We start from the raw sequence: 22,954 nt of genomic DNA, 5'->3' as shown, positions 1-22,954 counted from the left end.
AATGTAAGGAGAGAAGAGGAAAGGGGAGAGGAGAACAGATAAACCTAAAACAGGGTAAAGCAGAGCAGAGTAGTACAGTATATTAAAGTCCCCATCAAGTACTGTTACATCAAGTTCAGGAGATTGTTGTATGGTAGCGATGGGGCTAGAGTAGTTCTGTCTTTCCACCCTTGTCCACGAGGTGGCAGCACTGCAGGCTACATGATTAGGGAAGGTGCATGTTGTTGTTTTGGCTTGCATGTAAAAAATTATAAATCAAACGAGAATGTACGTGTTGCATGTGATCAATGTGTGCATGCATGTGTGTGTGTGTGTGTGTTCATACATGTATGTGAGTTTGTGTGTGTGTCAGAGACAGAGTGTATTTCCAGGATTATGAGACTTCACACCCACTTGTTCTCTGGGGGCATTTCTCCTTGTTCTGAGACGAACTGTAATTTTACACTTGTCAGTTCACACGTTCCCCTTCTCGCCAGATGGACCCCACCCCCCCTCACAGATCCCCCCCCCCTCACAGCTCCCCCCCACCCCCACCCCCCCTCACAGCTCCCACCCCCCCTTCACAGCCCCCCCCCCCCCCCTCACAGCTCCCCCTCACAGATCCCCCCCCCCCCTCACAGCTCCCCCTCACAGATTCCCCCCCCCCCCTCACAGCTCCCCCCCCACCCCCCACCCCCCCTTCACAGCCCTCCCCACCCCCCCCTCACAGACCCCCCCCCCCCTCACAGCTCCCCCCCCCACCCCCCACCCCCCCTTCACAGCCCTCCCCACCCCCCCCCCCCCCCCCTTCACAGCTCCCCCCCCAACGCCTCCCAGCCCATCTGTCGTAGCTCACAACTCCCAAATTCTCCTCCTCAGAAACACCCAACTCAACCATAACATCCCCCTTTCAGAAACACCCAACTCAACCATAACATCCCCCTTTCAGAAACACCCAACTCAACCATAACATCCCCCTTTCAGAAACACCCAACTCAACCATAACATCCCCCTTTCAGAAACACCCAACTCAACCATAACATCCCCCTTTCAGAAACACCCAACTCAACCATAACATCCCCCTTTCAGACACACCCAACTCAACCATAACATCCCCCTTTCAGAAACACCCAACTCAACCATAACATCCCCCTTTTAGAAACACCCAACTCCATAACTTAATATCCTGTTCACGTAAAAACGTTTCCTGTCTAAACAGGAAGAGCTGTTGACACCAATTCTGTCTGACATTTTCTCGACAGTAAACAGCATGAGCACACAAACACCTAGATATTTTTTGTCTTAATCACATTCTTGCAGCTGGCCTGGCACAGAGAATTGACATTTACCCGTGAGGTAAACAAACACACAAACACACACAGATAGACACTATTCCTTTATCTTAGTAAATGATCACTGCTGGAAGTCTGCCTCGATATTGACATGAAAGAATCTCAATCAACACTGTGAACTGAAGAATGTGTGTCTTTTCTTGTGGGAACTGAATGGTTCCTGTGATTTATCGATATAACCCGTCTCACCTCACCCCCCACACACACACAACCACACGTGTGGCTAATATGGTGTTGAAGCTAGCCTGGTGGAGCTAGCCTGGTGGAGCTAGCCTGTTGGAGCTAGCCTGGTGGTGTAGCTCGTTTGGCCACCATCCAGCATGACCAAAACTTTGTGTCAGAGGCAGCAGAAAATGAAGGAGCTGTTATGTAATGTTCCAAAGCTTGTTATTCTGGAATTGGGAAGGAAGTGCATGTGTGTGTACACATGTGTGTGTGTGTATCTGTGTTTCTGCATGTATTTGTGTGTGTTTGTCTGTGTGTGTGTAGGTGTGTGTGTGTGAGAGAGAGAGAGATAAAGAGAGAGAGAGAGAGAGAGAGAGAGAGAGAGAGAGAGAGAGAGAGAGAGAGAGAGAGGAGGACTGGTGGCAGTGCTGATGCTGTGTGTGTGTGTAGGTGTGTGTGTGTGTGTGTAGGTGAGAGAGAGGACTGGTGGCAGTGCTGATGCTGCCATAGAGGAGTACATAGACGCATGCAGATGAGACACAAACACATCAAATATTCATCAGACTAGAGACAGCTGTGGTCACATACCAGGAGAAACACAGGAGTCTGCCTGCCTGTCTGTTTGCCTCTCTGCCTGCCTGCCTGCATGTCTGTCTGCCTCTCTGTCTGTCTGCCTGTCTGCCTGCCTGGCTGCCTGCCTGCCTGCCTGCCTGCCTGCCCGTCTATCTGTCTGTCTGTCTGTCTGTCTGCCAGTCTTCTTGTCTGTCTGTCTGTCTACCAGTCTGCTTGTCTGTCTGTCTGTGATCTCTTAACTGTTCTGGTGCCATCACTCCAGGGGCTTTAGCGGTCATCACCCCAGTTACCATAGAAACGTCCCGTCAGTCACCCCAGGCAACAGCAGCTCTTCTGCAGTCATAACGTTCACGTGCACACGCACAGACACGCACACAAACACTCTAGCAACACACCTACACTTTCAAACACAGAAACACAGGCACGTGCAGGCAAGCGTGAACGCTCAATCCTGTGACATTTCACTCACCCACCCACACACCCACATTCAGAGAACCAGATTGAAATGGGATCCCAATTTAATTCCAATACCGTAACAGATGCTTTGCTTGTCACCTTGAGCTACTTTCAGCGCCGGACAGCTCCCGGTTGCCTCGCTCCACCCATCTCCCACCACACGCAGAGGATTGGCTGAAAGAACAACCACACACGCCACAGTTCAGGTGACTCGTGCCATAGTGAAATATCGTCAAATTCTGCATCCTCTGAGATCTCACATCGTCGTCCTGCACCTCTCGGTCTCGAGAAATTATTTTACTGAGAGCTCCGGAAACGCAGCCCGTGTTTACGGCGATAGAGGTAGGGCGTCACTTTAACTGTAAACCGTCTGGGAGGTAGTGGAGATGATTGGTCGACCGTGATAACATCTGCCCGTCACAGATGCAGTCTGATCAACGGAAGAAGCGGCGAGGAGCACGGAATCAGACGCGAGCTGCACCTAGGAGACAAACCCTTTGGATGTTAAACTCCGGTACACGTCAGAGACGGCTTGTTTTAGTTGCGGAAGCCACAAATTACGGTGTCGGTTATGCTTACGGTTGATTAAGGGAAGACGGTTTCGCGACGGTCACGCAATGGCTTTCTCACTCATTCTCCTGCTCTTCCAAATGGGGCTTGTCTTCGGATCAAACTACGGTTACGTAGAATGGTCCGACAACGACAAAGACGCAGAGATACGGGCAAATATACCGACTATCCTCAGCACCCAAAACCAAGCAATCAACAAAGAATCGTTTCATTACCCAACTTACTACCCCGGGCATGCGACCGAGCGCACGGTGGTGGCGCACAAGATCGAGGAGGACCTGCCGCGGGTAGTGACAGCCTTCCTCCACACCGGAGACTCTTCGGCGCTGCGGCAGGTAAACTGCTCCCGGAGATACGAGCTCCGGAGCCTCCGTGGTGGCACGCGCGTCGCCTCACACTACTCCCTCCACACCGTGCTGGACACCGTGGCGCACGCGACCAACTTCCTCAACATGATCCTCCAGACCAACAGGTCGCGAGAGCACAGCCTCCGGCGGGACATTCACTGGTATCACGCGCTGGTCAGGAGCATCCTCGAGGGAGACCCCAAAATCCACAGGGCGGTGGTAAGTTTCCACACGGATGCGCCAACACCCGGTCCTCACGTCTTCCTCCAAGCGACCAGGAGAGACAAGCAGGTGGTTCTCCAAGACCTCTCCGGTTCCGCTCACCTCCACCTCAGGAGCCGAACACCGGATTCGGATTGGTTTAACGAGTTTAGGGACCGGAAAAGACCTCAGCTACAGAAGAGAGCTTCCAGCCTGGACGTTACCCGCCGCTCCGAACGGCTACTTCCTGGATAAAAGCCAGATCCGGTGGTCCGCACCGTTTCTGGAGTGCGAGCACGGAAGCTTTGTACCGCACTGGTTGCTCACCTTGTCCGCGGGCTTTTACGGTCTGAGGGAAGACTCTGCGCCCGAGTTCAGGTGAGTACCAGGTGGGTGTGTGTGTGTGTGTGTGTGTGTGTGGGGGGGGGGGGATCAATTAAAACGAACCCTTGATGTTGAGGTAATAATGGGATTTTAAGAGCAATTATAATCTTCCTTCCTCTTTCTTAACCCAAATTCTGAATCTCTGTGTCTGTCACTTTTAAGTCCAGCGTTTGAGAAGGAAGACATTCTAAATGTAAATGACTCCAGAAGATTTTGAATATTATTTCCCATCTGAAGGCAAGAGTTGTCTCCCGGAGTCTGAGGGAGACAGCCATGATTGTCCAGGTGTTAAATGTTTGTTCTCACACTATGTGTGTACACGCTCCAGCAGACCAGATGAACCTACTTGGGCAATAAAGCTGATTCTGATGTGGTCAGGAGTGTTCAGAAACCTTCTGGTGTTTCAGCAAATGGGTGTCAGACTTCACACGCACACACACACACACAGACACACACACCCCCTGACACCGAGGAGGCAGTACGTGTGTGTGATGTGAACTCTCTCCCTCTCCAGGGGGGTGGTACTAACCCTAACTCTCTCCCTCTCCAGGGGGGTGGTACTAACCCTAACTCTCTCCCTCTCCAGGGGGGTGGTACTAACCCTAACTCTCTCCCTCTCCAGGGGGGTGGTACTAACCCTAACTCTCTCCCTCTCCAGGGGGGTGGTACTAACCCTAACTCTCTCCCTCTCCAGGGGGGTGGTACTAACCCTAACTCTCTCCCTCTCCAGGGGGGTGGTCCGTGTGGATGTCAACCTCCAGGATGTGGACATCAACCAGTGCTCCAGCACAGGATGGTTCTCTGGAACACACCGCTGTAACCTGACCAGCATGGAGGTCTGTCTGCCAGCCTGCCTGTCTGCCTGTCTGCCTGTCTGCCTGTCTGCCTGTCTGCCTGCCTGTCTGCCTGCCTGCCTGCCTGCCTGTCTGCCTGTCTGCCTGTCTGCCTGTCTGCCTGTCTGCCTGTCTGTCTGCCTGTCTGCCTGTCTGTCTGTCTGACTGTCTGACTGTCAGTCTGCTTGTCTGTCTGTCTGTCTGTCTGTCTGTCTGTCTGTCTGTCTGTCTGTCTGTCTGTCTGGCTGGCTGTATACAGCAATCAAGCAATAGTAATGTAATAACAATCAAGTTCTTTAAACACACACGTACCATGTAGTTACATATATTAGAGCAGGTGTGCACAAGAGGAATCTCTGTGTGTGTGTATATATAAAGTATGTGTGTGTGTGTGTATATATATATAAAGTATGTGTGTCTGTGTGTGTGTTTGCGCGGGTGTTTCAGTAAACTGGAAGTGATGTAGCTAGCGTGTGTAATTTGAGAGGAAGTGAGGTAGCTAGCGTATGTAAGTAGACAGGAAGTGAGGTAGCTAGCGTGTGTAATTGGACAGGAAGTGAGGTAGCTAGCGTGTGTAAGTGGAGAGGAAGTGAGGTAGCTAGCGTGTGTAAGTGGAGAGGATGTCCCTCTTATGGTACTCATGCATTATGAATCCCCCTACTGAGGGGAAACACGTTGCATAAGAGACCGCAGCTCACATAATGAGATAGGTCCCGGGAAATTAGTGTATGAGAAAGTGTGTGTGTGTGTGTGTGTATGAGACTATGTGTGTGTGTATGAGAGAGTGTGTGTGTGTGTGTGGTGATATATGGTGATGGAGATAAAGAGCTTCAAAGGAGATTCTGCTAATGAGACGCTGTGACAGGTCGTCCTCTCTCCTCCCTCCCTCCTTCCTCCCCTCCCTCTCTCTTTCTTTCCTCCATCCCTCCTTCCTCACCTCTCTCTCTCCTCCATCCCTCCTCCCTTCCTTCCCTCTCTCTCTCTCGTTCTCCATCCTCCCTCTCTCTATATCACACTCTTTCTATCTTTCCTGCTCCCTCTCTATATCTTTCCTGAATGAATGTTCTAACAAACCCTGTTCTCTCTATAGAACCCACCCCGTTCTCTATTTGTTCTCTCTACAGAACACACCATGTTCTCTGCAGAACCCACCATGTTCTCTTTGCTTGTCCCACTGGAAGTCAACCTCGTTTTAAAACAAACAAATTATCTGAAGGACAGATTTCACACTTGGGAACAGTCCTTTCCCTCCCTCCCCCTGTCTCCCTCCCTCTCCTTCTCTCTCCCCCTGTTTCAGCCCCTCTCCTTCTCTCTCCCCCTGTCTCCATCGCTCTCTCTCCCTCTTCTGTCACAGTGGAGGAGGCGGAGACTACTCCTCTTTTGTTACCATAATGACATCTCCATGCGTCTGGCCTGACACCTGGGCTGTTTCACACAATACATCACTTTACACTCCTCTCACTACACTCCTCTCACTACCCTGATCTCACTACCCTGCTCTCACTACGCTGCTCTTACTACACTCCTCTCACTACGCTGCTCTCACTACGCTGCTCTCACTACCCTGCTCTCACTACCCTGCTCTCACTACCCTGCTCTCACTACGCTGCTCTCACTACCCTGCTCTCACTACACTCCTCTTACTACACTGCTCTTACTACCCTGCTCTCACTACGCTGCTCTCACTACCCTGCTCTCACTACCCTGCTCTCACTACCCTGCTCTCACTACCCTGCTCTCACTACGCTGCTCTCACTACCCTGCTCTCACTACCCTGCTCTCACTACCCTGCTCTCACTACCCTGCTCTCACTACGCTGCTCTCACTACCCTGCTCTTACTACGCTGCTCTCACTACCCTGCTCTCACTACGCTGCTCTTACTACGCTGCTCTCACTACCCTGCTCTCACTACGCTGCTCTTACTACCCTGCTCTCACTACCCTGCTCTCACTACGCTGCTCTCACTACCCTGCTCTCACTACGCTGCTCTCACTACCCTGCTCTCACTACGCTGCTCTCACTACCCTGCTCTCACTACCCTGCTCTCACTACCCTGCTCTCACTACCCTGATCTCACTACCCTGCTCTCACTACCCTGCTCTCACTACCCTGATCTCACTACCCTGCTCTCACTACCCTGCTCTCACTACCCTGCTCTCACTACGCTGCTCTTACTACCCTGCTCTCACTACCCTGCTCTTACTACGCTGCTCTCACTACCCTGCTCTCACTACGCTGCTCTTACTACGCTGCTCTCACTACCCTGCTCTCACTACGCTGCTCTTACTACCCTGCTCTCACTACCCTGCTCTTACTACGCTGCTCTCACTACCCTGCTCTCACTACGCTGCTCTTACTACGCTGCTCTCACTACCCTGCTCTCACTACGCTGCTCTCACTACGCTGCTCTCACTACCCTGCTCTCACTACGCTGCTCTCACTACCCTGCTCTCACTACGCTGCTCTCACTACCCTGACCTCACTACCCTGCTCTTACTACGCTGCTCTCACTACCCTGCTCTTACTACGCTGCTCTCACTACCCTGCTCTCACTACGCTGCTCTCACTACCCTGATCTCACTACCCTGCTCTTACTACGCTGCTCTCACTACCCTGCTCTCACTACCCTGCTCTCACTACGCTGCTCTCACAACCCTGCTCTCACTACCCTGCTCTCACTACCCTGCTCTCACTACCCTGCTCTCACTACGCTGCTCTCACTACCCTGCTCTCACTACGCTGCTCTCACTACCCTGCTCTCACTACGCTGCTCTCACTACCCTGCTCTCACTACCCTGCTCTCACTACCCTGCTCTCACTACCCTGCTCTCACTACCCTGATCTCACTACCCTGCTCTCACTACCCTGCTCTCACTACCCTGATCTCACTACCCTGCTCTCACTACCCTGCTCTCACTACCCTGCTCTCACTACCCTGCTTTCACTACCCTGCTCTTACTACCCTGCTCTCACTACCCTGCTTTCACTACCCTGCTCTCACTACCCTGCTCTCACTACCCTGCTCTCACTACGCTGCTCTCACTACCCTGCTCTCACTACCCTGCTCTCACTACCCTGCTCTCACTACCCTGCTCTCACTACGCTGCTCTCACTACCCTGCTCTCACTACCCTGCTCTCACTACGCTGCTCTCACTACCCTGCTCTCACTACCCTGCTCTCACTACCCTGCTCTCACTACCCTGCTCTCACTACCCTGATCTCACTACCCTGCTCTCACTACCCTGCTCTCACTACCCTGCTCTCACTACCCTGCTCTCACTACCCTGCTTTCACTACCCTGCTCTTACTACCCTGCTCTCACTACCCTGCTCTCACTACGCTGCTCTCACTACCCTGCTCTCACTACCCTGCTCTCACTACGCTGCTCTCACTACCCTGCTCTCACTACCCTGCTCTCACTACACTCTGAGGAGAACCAGGAGCTCCTCTCCTCCACCCTCATGTTCCCCCTCCCCCTGTACCCCTCCAGCTTGATAACAGGAGCAACGGCAGCTTGGAAAAAGATTCTCTCTCACAGTGTAGGCTCAGACGGCACACTTAACATTCACACACACACACACACACACACACCCACACACACAGGACCACACGCACGCACACACACACAGGTCCAGGCACACACACACACAGGACCACGCACGCACACACACACACACACACACACACACACACACACACACACACAGCACCACACATCTGCTGTTTTCGCGGGGAGGAGACAAGCTGAGGAGGAGAAGAGAGGAGAGGAGAAGAAGGGAGGAGACGAGCTGAGGAGGAGAAGAGGGGAGAGGAGAAGAAGGGAAGAGACGAGCTGAGGAGGAGAAGAGGGGAGAGGAGAAGAAGGGAGGAGACAAGCTGAGGAGGAGAAGAGGGGAGAGGAGAATAAGGGAGGTGACGAGCTGAGGAGGAGAAGAGGGAAGAGGAGAAGAAGGGAGGAGACGAGCTGAGGAGGAGAAGAGGGGAGAGGAGAAGAAGGGAGGAGACAAGCTGAGGAGGAGAAGAGGGGAGAAGAGAAGAAGGGAGGAGACAAGCTGAGGAGGAGAAGAGAGGAGAGGAGAAGAAGGGAGGAGACAAGCTGAGGAGGAGAGGAGAGGAGAAGAAGGGAGGAGACAAGCTGAGGAGGAGAAGAGGGGAGAGGAAAAGAAGGGAGGAGACAAGCTGAGGAGGAGAAGAGGGGAGAGGAGAAGAAGGGAGGAGACAAGCTGAGGAGGAGAAGAGAGGAGAGGAGAAGAAGGGAGGAGACAAGCTGAGGAGGAGAAGAGGGGAGAGGAGAAGAAGGGAGGAGACAAGCTGAGGAGGAGAAGAGGGGAGAGGAGAAGAAGGGAGGAGACAAGCTGAGGACGAGAAGAGGGGAGAGGAGAAGAAGGGAGGAGACAAGCTGAGGAGGAGAGGATAAGAAGGGAGGAGACAAGCTGAGGAGGAGAGGAGAGGAGAAGAAGGGAGGAGACAAGCTGAGGAGGAGAAGAGGGGAGAGGAGAAGAAGGGAGGAGACAAGTTGAGGAGGAGAGGAGAGGAGGGGAGAGGGGACATTTGTCTGAGGCTTCATGGTTCCAATACTGCTGCCCATTTTTACACACACATACAAACACACACACACACCCACACTGTGTCTCTCTTATCTCTGGGAGATAGCTGGCAGGCATGTGGAGGGGAGACCGCTCGTTCCGTCAGAAGCCTCTTATCTCCTCCGTCCTCAGGGAACTTCCTTCAATTCCCAAACTTTCTTCTTCCCCTGCTGTCTGTCGGCACCCAAACACAGCCGCACAGCAACACAGCAACACAGCCGCACAGCAACACAGCAACACAGCAACACAGCCACACAGCAACACAGCCGCACAGCAACACAGCAACACAGCCGCACAGCAACACAGCAACACAGCAACACAGCAACACAGCCACACAGCAACACAGCCGCACAGCAACGCAGCCGCACAGCAACACAGCCACACAGCCGCACAGCAACACAGCCGCACAGCAACACAGCCACACAGCAACACAGCCGCACAGCAACACAGCAACACAGCAACACAGCCACACAGCAACACAGCCGCACAGCAACACAGCAACACAGCCGCACAGCAACACAGCAACACAGCAACACAGCCACACAGCAACACAGCCGCACAGCAACGCAGCCGCACAGCAACACAGCCACACAGCCGCACAGCAACACAGCCGCACAGCAACACAGCCACACAGCCACACAGCAACACAGCCACACAGCAACACAGCCGCACAGCCACACAGCCGCGCAGCAACACAGCAACACAGTCACACAGCCACACAGCAACACAGCCGCACAGCAACACAGCCACACAGCAACACAGCCGCACAGCAACACAGCCACATAGCAACACAGTCACACAGTAACACAGCCACATAGCAACACAGCCACACAGCAACACAGCCGCACAGCAACACAGCCACATAGCAACACAGCCACACAGCAACACAGCCACATAGCAACACAGCCACACAGCCGCACAGCAACACAGCCACACAGCCGCACAGCAACACAGCCGCACAGCAACACAGCCACATAGCAACACAGCCACACAGCCGCACAGCAAACAGCCGCACAGCAACACAGCAACACAGCCGCACAGCAACACAGCCACACAGCCACACAGCCACACAGCAACACAGCCACACAGCCACACAGCAACACAGCAACACAGCCACATAGCAACACAGCCGCACAGCCACACAGCAACACAGCAACACAGCAACACAGCCACATAGCAACACAGCAACACAGACACACAGCAACACAGACACACAGCAACACAGCCACACAGCCACACAGCAACACAGCAACACAATAACACAGCAAGTGTTCCGTAGCTGGGCACCTTCTGGACGTCGTTGTTTCTCCTCTTCCCTCCTCTCCTCCTCCCTCCTCTCCACTCCTCTTCCCTCCGCTCTCCTCCCCTCCTCTCCCCTCCTCTCCTTTCCTCTGCAAGCCATACACCCAGGGGAGGATGGAGGAAGGGATATAGAAAGTAGACAGGGAGAGAGCGATTGTAATGCTTTTAGGGTTTCATGCTTTCAGGGATATAAATAGACCTCAGAGGACTCCCCTCTCTCTCACTGTCTCTCTCTCTCTCTCCCTCTCAATGTCTCTCTATTTCTCTCTCTCTCTCTCAATGTCTCTCTATTTCTCTGTGTCTCTCTCTCTGTCTGTCTCTCCGTCTATCTGTGTGCTCTCTCTTTTCCCTCTCTTTCTTTTTCTCATTCTGAGTCTGTGAGCCTGTAATCAAGGCCCCACCAGGAGAGAGAGGAGAGAGAGAGGGGCGAGCAAGAGAGGAGGAAAGGGGGAGAGAGAGTCGGAGGAACAGAGAGAGAGGAGAGAGAGAGCGTGTGAGAGTGGGAGAATCAGAAGGAGAGAGAGAGGCAGGTTATGTCAGACACTGTGGAAGACTGTGGGCTTCCTTTTTAAGGAGCTCAGGAAATGATTAGTAGGAAATGGATGTGTGTGTATATGTGTGCGTGTATATGTGTGTGTGTATGTGTGGGTGTGTACATATATGCGCATGTGTATGTGTGTGTATATGTATCTGTATGTTCCAGATGGTCCATGGTCCCTCCACTTGGTTGGAATTATGCACCACATTCAACATTTACTAACCACATCTTAATATTAATTAATTTAGATTTTAATCTAATTTAGATACAAATTAGTTGGCTGTTACTTGGTAACTTGGGTACAAGTTTTACAATACAACTAATTGAGTGCGCTTGATTCAACTCACCAAACCAGAGAATTGAGTTATCACTCACCTCCCCTCTGCTGCTGGCAGAAACACTCACCTCCCCTCTGCTGCTGATAGAAACACTCACCTCACCTCACCTCTGCTGCAGGCAGAAACACTCACCTCCCCTCTGCTGCTGGCAGAAACACTCACCTCCCCTCTGCTGCTGGCAGAAACACTCACCTCCCCTCTGCTGCTGGCAGAAACACTCACCTCCCCTCTGCTGCAGGCAGAAACACTCACCTCCCCTCTGCTGCTGGCAGAAACACTCACCTCCCCTCTGCTGCTGGCAGAAACACTCACCTCCCCTCTGCTGCTGGCAGAAACACTCACCTCCCCTCTGCTGCTGGCAGAAACACTCACCTCCCCTCTGCTGCTGGCAGAAACACTCACCTCCCCTCTGCTGCTGGCAGAAACACTCACCTCCCCTCTGCTGCAGGCAGAAACACTCACCTCCCCTCTGCTGCAGGCAGAAACACTCACCTCCCCTCTGCTGCTGGCAGAAACACTCACCTCCCCTCTGCTGCTGGCAGAAACACTCACTTATCCTCCTTCTGTTCCCCCACCTCCCCCCCCTCCTCCCCTCTCCCCTCCTCCTCTCCTCTCCTCCTGTCCTCCTCCTCCCCTCCCCTCCTCTCCTCTCTCCTTCTCAGTGTACTCCTCTAGGTGGGCATGGGTTTGTTCTGGACCAGTACAGGTGTGCGTGTCGGAGAGGCTTTTACCACCCCAGCAGAGTGCCCGTCAACAGCTTCACAAGTAGGGCCCTCAGCACCTCCACCAACCAGCTCATCACGCAATCAATCAATGAATGAACAAACAGATGAACATTTGCATCAACAAACGAATGAATGAATGAACTGTATGAAACACAGATCTACATTGTTGTTAATGGAAACCGAGTGAACAAAACAATGAATTCTAAAAAGGTGATAGCAAACTAGGGAGATTGGACGTTCCTGTACACACATACACACACACACACACACACTCACACACACACACACACTGAGGCCAGTCTGGTTGTTTCCTAGCAACAATAAACCCCAGTGTGGTGAGGAGCAGAGAGAGGCAGGTGCAGGCATGGACCAGTCTGTACCCATTGTCTATTTACAGACACACACACACACCCACACACACACACCCACACACACAGGTGTTAAAACCAGAAATAAACTACACCCAGAAACACACACACACAACCCCCCCCCCTCCTCCCCCCATGTGACCATCCTGCTGTGCCCCAGGCCCCGCCCCCCCCAGATGAGGACGGCTCCAGCCTGTGTCTGCCGTGCCGTGAGGGCTGTCCGGTGTGCCGGGACGACTCCCCCTGCCTGGCGCGGCCCCACGGAGGCATCCGGCTCGCCCTGGCCTCCCTGCAGGGGGTCTGCATGCTGCTGACCCTGCTGGTCATGCTGGGTACCTACCACCATCGCAGGAACAAGGTCAGGGGTCAGGGGGGAAGGATTGGGGTCAAGGGGTCAAGGTTGAAGAGTTCATTGCCAGCAGGCGGAAGAGAGAAGGGGGGGGGGCCTAAGTTAAGGATGGGGTCTGCTGTTTCATCTGTTTCAACCATTTGCCATCTCTCTCTCTCTCTCTCTCCTCTCTCTCTCTCTCTCTCTCTCTCTCTCTCTCTCTCTCTCTCTCTGTCTCTGTCTCTGTCTCTGTCTCTGTCTCTCTCTCTCTCTCTCTCTCTCTCTCTCTCTCTCTCTCTCTCTCTCTCTCTCTCTGTCTCTCTCTCTCTCTCTCTCTCTCTGTCTCTCTCTCTCACCAGAGAATCCGTGCGTCTGGTCTCATCCTCCTGGAGACCATCTTGGTTGGAGCGTTGCTGCTTTACTTCCCTGTGAGTACAATGTGTGTGTGTGTGTGTGTGCGTGTGTGCGTGTGTGTGTGCGTGTGTGCGTGTGTGCGTGCGCATGTGTGTGCGCGTGTGTGTGCGCGTGTGTAGCTGAGAGGAAGCAGACTAGAACAAAGACAGATATAGCTAACAACAAAACAACTTCCCTCAGAGTTGCAACCATGTCGAGAGAGATGCTCTTACCTCACCTTACCTCACCTCACCTCTCTCTCTCTCTCTTTCTCTCTCTATCTCTCCACCACTTCTCTCTCTCTCTCCAGGCATTCTGCTCCCTTCTCTCCCTCTCTCTCACTTCACCCCTCCTCTCTCTCTGTTTTTCTATTCCTGGCTGTTGAATCTTCCTCCAGAAATATCCTCTCCCCTTCTCACCACTCCCCCTTACTTTCACACACTCCACCTCCCCCTTCCTCTCTCAACCCCCCCCCCTCCTTCTCTCCCTCTTTCTGTCTCACTCACCCCCTGGCCCTCAGCACTTTCTGAAGCTCTCTCTCCCCCCTCTCCCTCTCTCTCCGCCTTACTCACCTCTTCACCCTCGGTGCCCACAAGCAACACCCACTCTGAGATGATACAGACCAATATACACTCCTCTCCCTTTCTCTCTCTCCTCTTTCTCTCTTTATATTGCTCCCTCTTTCTTTCTCTCTCCCTCTTCATCTTTCTCTCTCCCTCCCTGTCTCTCTCCCTGTCCCTCCCTCTCTCCCTCCACAAGACAAGTAGAAGGAGAAAGATGGAGACAAGCAAGGAGGGAACACCAGAAGGGAACACCTGTCTTGTCTCCATCTTTCTTCTTCTTCCCCTTTCTTTAGTCGTGCTCTTTGCCTTCTTCCTAGGGGTAAAAACAGACCATCTACCCCCCCCCCCCCCCCCCCCCCCCCCCCCCCCCCCCCCCCCCCCCCCCCCCCCCCGTGAACCGGTCCCCATACCCCCTCCCCCATCCAGCTCCAAACAGCTGCTCCTCTGTGGCATCATTGATGCATTTTTAAAGACTCCATCAAGTTCTAGCGGTACTTGTTTTAAAAATAAATCTGCTGATTAATTTATTGGAGGAGGTGAAGCGAGGAGGTAGAGGAGGGGGAGGAGAGGTGGAGGAGTGGGGAGGAGAGGGGAGGAACCAACTAGAGAGTAAAGGAAGAGAGGAGGAGGAGAGAGGAGCAGGAGAGAGGAGAGGAGGAGCTGTCTCCTTCTTAACCTGACAGCAGGATCTCCTTTCTGTCAGAGAACAGAGAACAGATGCTTCTTGTCTCACCATCACTGAGGAAGGGTGTGTGTGTAGGTGTGTGGGAGTGTGTGTAGGTGTGTGAGGGAGGGTGTGTGAGACTGTGTGTTTGTATGTGTGTATGTGGCTGCTCTCTGTGTTTAACAGTAGCATCTCTCTCAGCCTGTGGAGTCTGCAGCTGGGTGTGTTCTGGAGTGTGACACAGGGGCGGGGGTCTCCTCTATGACGGGCGGGTCCATCCACCAATCATCTGCCAGAACAGTGAGACAGACACAAAATCCTAAACAGTGTGTGTGTGTCTGCCTGTGTGTGTGTGTGTGTGTCTGCCTGTGTGTGTATCCAGGTGATGATCCTGTACTTTGAGCCCAGTGTGTTTCGTTGTGTTTTGCTGAGGTGGGTACGACTGTTCGGCTTCTCCACCACCTACGGAACTGTCCTTCTGAAACTGTACAGGTACACACACACACACACACACTGTCCTCCTGAAACTGTACAAGTACACACACACACACTGTCCTCTTGAAACTGTACAGGTACACACACACACACACTGTCCTCCTGAAACTGTACAGGTACACACACACACACGCATAGGAGAGGAGAAGAGAGGGGAGGAACGGAAAGGAAAGGAAAGCTGGGGAGGAAATCTCTCTCTTCAACTCCTCCCTTCCCCTCCCTCCCTCTCTCTCTCCCCCCCCCTCTCCCCCTTCCTCCTCTCCTCCCCCTCCCTCCGCTCTCTTCCCCTCTCTCCTCCCTTCCCTCCTCCAGGGTCCTCAGGGTGTTCCTGTCCCGCACGGCCCAGAGGACTCCCTTCATGACGGGCTGGCGCGTGCTCCGCCTGCTGGGGCTGATCCTGCTGGTGGTACTCTGGTTCCTGGTGGGCTGGACCGCGGCCGTGTTCCAGCACCGCCAGCCCGCCCGCGCCCTCATCGACGTGGGGCTCACCGCCCAGGGACGCCAGTTCAGCCTGTGCCTCCTGGATCGCTGGGACTACATGATGGCTGTTGGTGAGTCGGAGGGACTCTCACACACACACACCTGGAGGGACTCACACACACACACACCTGGAGGGACTCTCACACACACACACCTGGAGGGACTCACACACACACGCACACCTGGAGGGACTCTCACACACACACACACCTGGAGGGACTCTCACACACACACACCTGGAAGGACATAGAATTCTTCCCTCACACAAGCAGGGAGGGTGACAGAGGCAGAACAGAGAAAGACAGAGAGAGAGAGAGAGAGAGAGAGAGAGAGAGAGAGAGAGAGAGAGAGAGAGAGAGAGAGAGAGAGAGAGAGAGAGAGAGAGAGAGAGAGAGAGAGAGAGAGAGAGAGATGATGGTCAAGCAGGGAGAGAGGAGAGAACAGAGAAAGAAGGAATGTCAGGACAATTCAGGTAAAGATGAGGACACTGAAGAGGAGGGGAGGAATGTGTTGGTTTGTGGGTGCGGAGGAGAGAGTGGAGGGAGGAGGATGGAGAGAGGAGAGGATGGAGAGAGTGGAGGGAGGAGGATGGAGAGAGGAGAGGATGGAGAGTGGAGGGAGGAGGATGGAGAGAGGAGAGGATGGAGAGAGTGGAGGGAGGAGGATGGAGAGAGGAGAGGATGGAGAGAGTGGAGGGAGGAGGATGGAGAGAGGAGAGGATGGAGAAAGTGGAGGGAGGAGGATGGAGAGAGGAGAGGATGGAGAGAGTGGAGGGAGGAGGATGGAGAGAGGAGGAGTGAACTGATTTCCCTTTCAGGTTCATGTTCTGCAGCTTGTTAGCGAATCATAATCAGTATAAAATAATACTAGCATCTGCGGAACTTGACGTTTAAATACTTACTGTAATAATTGTATAATTTTAATTAAATCAAAATTAATAAATGTATGAAACTGTTGAAGTGATGAACAAGCAGACCCAGTCTCTTATTAATTTATCATCCACCATCACTGGGGCACAGACACACACACACACACACACACTGGGGCACAGCTCTGTATGAATACTACACACACAGAGACACACACAGAGACACACACACACACTGGGGCACAGCTCTGTATGACTACTACTACATACACACAGCAATCCCACACACACTAATCGCCCACTAAGTAGCATATAATAAGAAACGATGTGGGAATATTCATGAGTGATAATCCACCCCTAATCCCCAGTCAGTAATGATCATCTATATTCCAGAATTATCCCCCATGTGTCTCAGACCGCGCTGTTACTATTCATTATTTATTTATTGATTATCATTTATTATCTCAGAGATGACGCAGACAGGTAACAGGCTTTAACCGTCAATGTTAGATTGAACGAGTGTTGATGTTTACTGTGTTGATGTTTACAGCGTATAGTTGTTCACTGTGTTGTAGTTTAATCTGTTGTTGTTTACTGTGTTGTTGTTAACTATGTTGATGTTTACTGTGTTGATGTTTACAGAGTATAGTTGTTTATGGTGTTGATGTTTACTGTGTTGATGTTTACAGAGTGTAGTTGTTTACTGTGTTGATGTTTACTGTGTTGATGTTTACAGAGTACAGTTGTTTACGGTGTTGATGTTTACTGTGTTGATGTTTACAGAGTACAGTTGTTTACGGTGTTGATGTTTACGGTGTTGATGTTTACAGAGTATAGTTGTTTACTGTGTTGTAGTTTAATCTGTTGTTGTTTACTGTGTTGTTGTTAACTATGTTTATGTTTACTGTGTTGATGTTTACAGAGTGTAGTTGTTTATGGTGTTGATGTTTACTGTGTTGATGTTTACAGAGTGTAGTTGTTTACTGTGTTGATGTTTACTGTGTTGATGTTTACAGAGTACAGTTGTTTACGGTGTTGATGTTTACGGTGTTGATGTTTACAGAGTATAGTTGTTTACTGTGTTGATGTTTACAGAGTACAGTTGTTTACGGTGTTGATGTTTACGGTGTTGATGTTTACAGAGTACAGTTGTTTACTGTGTTGATGTTTACAGAGTACAGTTGTTTACTGTGTTGATGTTTACTGTGTTGATGTTTACTGTGTTGATGTTTACAGAGTATAGTTGTTTACTGTGTTGTTGTTTACTGTGTTGATGTTTACAGAGTACAGTTGTTTACTGTGTTGTTGTTAACTATGTTGATGTTTACTGTGTTGATGTTTACAGAGTACAGTTGTTTACTGTGTTGATGTTTACTGTGTTGATGTTTACAGAGTACAGTTGTTTACTGTGTTGTTGTTAACTATGTTGATGTTTACTGTGTTGATGTTTACAGAGTACAGTTGTTTACTGTGTTGATGTTTACTGTGTTGATGTTTACAGAGTACAGTTGTTTACTGTGTTGTTGTTTCCTGCGTTGCCGTGTCCAGCTGAGTTCCTGTTCCTGCTGTGGGGGGTGTACCTGTGCTACGCCGTGCGGAGCGTGCTGGCTGCCTTCCACGAGCCACGCTACCTGGCCGCTGCCGTCTACAACGAGCTGCTGCTCTCCGCCCTGTTCCACAGCATCAGGTACGCAGCGCCACAGGAACACCACACAACATATACACACTAGAGAGAGCAAGGGAGAGAGAGAGAGAGAGAGAGAGAGAGAGAGAGAGAGAGAGAGAGAGAGAGAGAGAGAGAGGGAGAGAGATGGAGAGAGAGAGGGAGAGGGAGAGAGAAGGAGAGAGAGGGAGAGAGAGAGGGAGAGAGATGGAGAGAGAGAGAGGTGAGGCGGGTGAGGAGGAGGGGGGTTTGACAGAGAGGGAGAGAGAGGTGAGGCGGGTGAGGAGGAGGGGGGTTTGACAGAGAGGGAGAGAGAGGTGAGGCGGGTGAGGAGGAGGGGGTGAGGAAGAGGAAGGGAGAGGTGAGACGGGTGAGGAGGAGGGGGTGAGGAGGAAGGGGTGAGGAGGAGGGAGGGAGGTTGGGGGACACCAGACAGACTCGATTCCTCTGACAGGATGTGAAAGCCATGAAAAACATTGTGCAGCTATGACTCATGACCATTCAATCCTGACAGAGAGAGGGAGTGGGGGGTGATGGGGAAGAGAGGGGGAGGGAAGGACAGAGAGAGAGCAGTGTTTGAGGCACCATCAGAGCAAGCTTGCTTCTGGGGACCAGAGATAAGTGTGTGTGTGTGTCTGTTTGCTTTGCATGTGTAGGTCTGTGTGTGTGTGTGTGTGTGTAATGAAAGCCGTGACAAGTCTTTTTAGCCCTCATAGCAAAGCTGAGGTTGATTAACGAGGGTGAATCTAATTGATTAACGAGGGTGAATCTAATTACTGAGACACGGAACAGACACCTTGATCAACAATAACCCGAGCCCGAACACACACACACACACAGACACACACAGACACTCAGACACACACTGAGGTTCAGCTGAGGTTCCAGTGTTCCATGGTTCTCAAATGTCTACCTGGTTCTACCCGGTTCCAATAGGTTCTACCTGGCCCCTAGCCTGCATCCTGATTGGATGCTCATGCTGTTCTTCGCTCACACACACCTGACGGTCACCGTGACACTAGGCCTGCTACTGGTCCCCAAGGTAACATCCTCCTCTCCTCCCCTCACCTGCAAGGTCATGAGTGCTCTGTAGAGGTCATGTGATACCCCCCCCCCCCTCCCTAGTTCCTGTCGTCGGGGCGGCAGGTGAGGGAGGACACAGTGACGGAGACGTATGATGAGGAGCTGGACCTGGGCCGCTCAGGGTCCTGCCTGAACAACAGCATCACCTCAGCCTGGAGTGAGCACAGCCTGGATCCTGAGGAGATACGGGTCAGAACCACTCACCTGCTCACACACACACCTGCTCACACCTGCTCACACACACACACCTGCTCACACACACACTTGCTCATACACACACCTGCTCACACCTGCTCACACACACATGCTCACACACACACACTCACACACACACCTGCTCACACACACACACACACACCTGCTCACAGGTGCTGCTGTGTGTGTGTACCTGTGTGTGTGTACCTGTGTGTGTGTGTGTACCTGTGTGTGTGTACCTGTGTGTGTGTGTGTACCTGTGTGTGTGTACCTGTGTGTGTGTGTGTACCTGTGTGTGTGTACCTGTGTGTGTGTGTGTGTGTCAGGAGGAGCTGAGGAGGGTGTACAGCCAGCTGGAGGTGCACAAGCACAAGAAGATGCTGACCAACAACCCTCACCTGCAGAAGAAGCGCAGCTCCAAGCGTGGTCTGGGCCGCTCGCTCATGAGGCGCATCACCGAGCTGCCTGAGAGCGTGCACATGCACCGGCAGGCCAGCCGCGAGGGGAGGGAGGGGAGGGAGGACGGAGACGGCGACCACGGTAGCAACCGTAGCACGCTGCGACGGAACCCGCTGGACGGCGCCGCCCGGTGTGGAAGGAGCCACCAGCGGGACGACTCCCTGAAGAACAAGGTGTTTGTTTCACTGGGAAACACTGGGGATTCAGGTGTTCTGGCTGCTGGTGTTTTGCTGTTGTTCTTGGTGTTATTGTTTGTTTGTTGTTGTTTGTTCTTCAGGTCCTGGACCTGGCCAGATCCCTCAGCTACGACCACATCTGCGCCCAGGGGGAGGAGCCGGGGGAGCAGGGGGAGGAGCCAGGGCAGCAGGGGGAGGAGCCAGGGCAGCAGGGGGAGGGAGGAGAGACCCGAGACAAAACGTCCGCCGTTGCCGGGACCAAGACGGTCGCCCCCGGTGACGGGTCTCTCCTAGGATCCCTGATTGGCCGGAGGCAGCAGACCAGGAAGTCCCCGGAGCCTCCCAGGGTGGAGCAGGCGGGGTCGGCCGAGTCCGTCCCTCTGGTGTGTTCCGGAAAGTCTGTCAGCGCCCACAACCTGACGGCGGACGGCAAGAAGCCGGCACTGCTGCGGACCTCCATCATGCAGAAATCCCTCAGCGCCATCGCCAGCGCCAAGGAGAGGATGCCCGGCCTGGCCAATCGGACGGCAGGACGGGAGGGGGGCAGGGCTCTCTCGGAGGTGGACGAAACTCCGGAGTGTTACCCCTCGAAGATGATCATCAGCCTATCGGTGGAGTGCAGCAAGACAACGGGTAAGTTGGGCATCATGACCGGGAGTCAGCCATCCATCCTGTACGAGGAGGTCTGTCCCTGGGAGGTGGAGGACCCCCCCGCGCCCGCCGATGGTAGGGCCCAGAAGCATGTGTCCATCGCCCCGGGAGAGACCACTGCGGCCCACCGTAGGGGGAGTGGCTGCAGCAGGGCCCAGCAGAAGCAGAGAGCCTCCGGACAGTCTCCCGCCAACCGCCGGCGATCAAAGGATAAGGGAGGAGAGAGGGATGAGGGGAGGAAACCTCGCTCGCCCCTCCCGCTCAAACCTGAAGTCTGTCCATGGGACTTTGAGGAGCCCCAGATGGGCGGGGCCTCTGGGTCCCTCTCCCCCGACAGGATCAGGCACAAGAAGAGCGTCACGCCCACCGACGGCAAGCCCAAGGTTCTGCACTCAGACCACTCCAAGTCCACGGGCTCCCTCCTGCAGCCCCCCAGCCTCATGGTGGACATCTGCCCCTGGGACGAGGAGCCGCCCCCCTCACCCTCGCCCTCCAGCCCCACGCCCCACTCCAGACGCAAGCGCAAGGGCTCCTGCTCCTCCAAGGACCGGGGGGAGAAGGGGGAGAAGGGGGAGAAGGGGGGGCGGGACAGGGAGGAGGAGAAGAACAAGTCCAAGAACAAAGAGAGGCGGAGCTCCGGCTCCTGCAAGCCCTCCGAGAGGAGGCGTGTCAGCCAGTCGTCTGAGGGAGGAGCCGTCGCCACGACGACGTCCGGGCGGAGGCGGAGCTCCACGAGGGACCCAGAGGGGGGAGGGGGGGAGAGCAGGAGGGCGGAGGGGGGAGGGGGGGAGAGCAGGAGGGCGGAAGGTGGAGGGGGGGAGGGCAGGAGGGCAGAAGGGGGAGGAGGGGAGGGCAGGAGGGCGGAGGGGGGAGGAGGGGAGGGCAGGAGGGCGGAAGGGGGAGGAGGGGAGGGCAGGAGGGCAGATGTGTGTCCCTGGGAGAGCCAGCCCCCTCCCTCCCCCAACGACACAGCGCCAGCCTTCACACGCACACTCCCCACCACGCACACCACGACTAAGACACCGCTGGCGACACACACACTCCCCTCGACACACGCCGCATCATCTAAGACCCCCCTGACAGCTCACGCCACCAGCCCCTCCCCAGAGAAGAGGAGAGACTCCGCCCACAACTCCAACAGCAGTCCAGTGGTCAGCACTGCCAAGATGGCCGACGTTTGTCCCTGGGACTATGACGACACAGACTCCGGGAAGAAGGCCTGAAGGGGTGCGTTTGTTTTATTCTCCAGGACGACAGAGAGACTTGGTAAAAAGGAGACAGACAGAAGGCAGGAGGGCTTCTGAGAAAGTCACCCTGGGGTGTGTTTGTTTTAAACTCACAGACAGCACAAACAGCCCTGTGAGCCGAGTTATGGGGTAAAAGGCATCCGGAGAAGAGAGGGAGGTGAAAGGAGAGAGAAGAAGAAGACAGGAAGTGGTTGCGATCCCCCTAATGCATTCCAAACACAGTATGTGTTGAATCATAAACTTGATGTTGTTACTCGTGTGAATATGCAACTTTGAAGTCACTTTATCGGCCGTGGGAAGGGATGTACAGTAGACGCTCGCTCGCTAATCGTACATTTAACCTTCTACCTTTTCCGTTTTTCTATTTCACCCACGAAACAAACTCACCCAAGCTCCACAGCCTGAACCCGGAGAGGAAACATGACGACTCGTCCAGTCAGATCACCATGACGACTCGTCCTGTCAGATCACCATGACGACTCGTCCTGTCAGATCACCATGACGACTCGTCCTGTCAGATCATCATGACGACTCGTCCTGTCAGATCACCATGACGACTCGTCCAGTCAGATTACCATAACGACTCGTCCAGTCAGATCACCATGACGACTCGTCCTGTCAGATCACCATGACGACTCGTCCTGTCAGATTACCATGACGACTCGTCCTGTCAGATTACCATGACGACTCGTCCAGTCAGATCACCATGACGACTCGTCCAGTCAGATTACCATGACGACTCGTCCAGTCAGATCACTATGAGCACTTAGAACTGTTATGAGCATGAACAGAGATTCGACGATGTTACGATTAAACGTTTGGGATGGAGGTGAGCATGTAAACTCACATCCATATAAGTATATGATGGTTATAAGCTGGGGGTTATAAACTCTTATTTGTGGTTATGAGTATGTAATGTATACTGATCATAAGCACATACAGATGTGTATAAGCTTATTCAGGTGGTTTA

The 22,954-nt window shown here is 53.2% G+C and overlaps 1 protein-coding gene across 1 annotated transcript; it reads left to right on the top strand.

Annotated features, from left to right (window-relative positions):
- Positions 1-2,609: 2,609 nt before the first annotated feature.
- LOC124472383 (probable G-protein coupled receptor 158) lies at positions 2,610-21,483 on the top strand (the record flags this gene model as incomplete). The annotated part of the gene is given in 13 exon segments (XM_047027175.1): positions 2,610-3,862; positions 3,864-4,021; positions 4,758-4,863; positions 12,289-12,422; positions 12,897-13,077; positions 13,407-13,475; positions 15,050-15,159; positions 15,475-15,713; positions 18,059-18,197; positions 19,110-19,215; positions 19,299-19,445; positions 19,778-20,083; positions 20,188-21,483. Coding segments are annotated over 13 exon segments (3,711 nt in total), but the record flags the coding sequence as incomplete, so codon positions are not given.
- Between the last annotated feature and the right edge of the window lie 1,471 nt (positions 21,484-22,954).

The sequence above is a fragment of the Hypomesus transpacificus genome, chromosome 10, assembly GCF_021917145.1.
Source record: "Hypomesus transpacificus isolate Combined female chromosome 10, fHypTra1, whole genome shotgun sequence".
Classification (NCBI taxonomy): domain Eukaryota; kingdom Metazoa; phylum Chordata; class Actinopteri; order Osmeriformes; family Osmeridae; genus Hypomesus; species Hypomesus transpacificus.
Note: the sequence above shows the minus strand (reverse complement) of the source record. Positions and strands in the feature narration are given on the sequence as shown.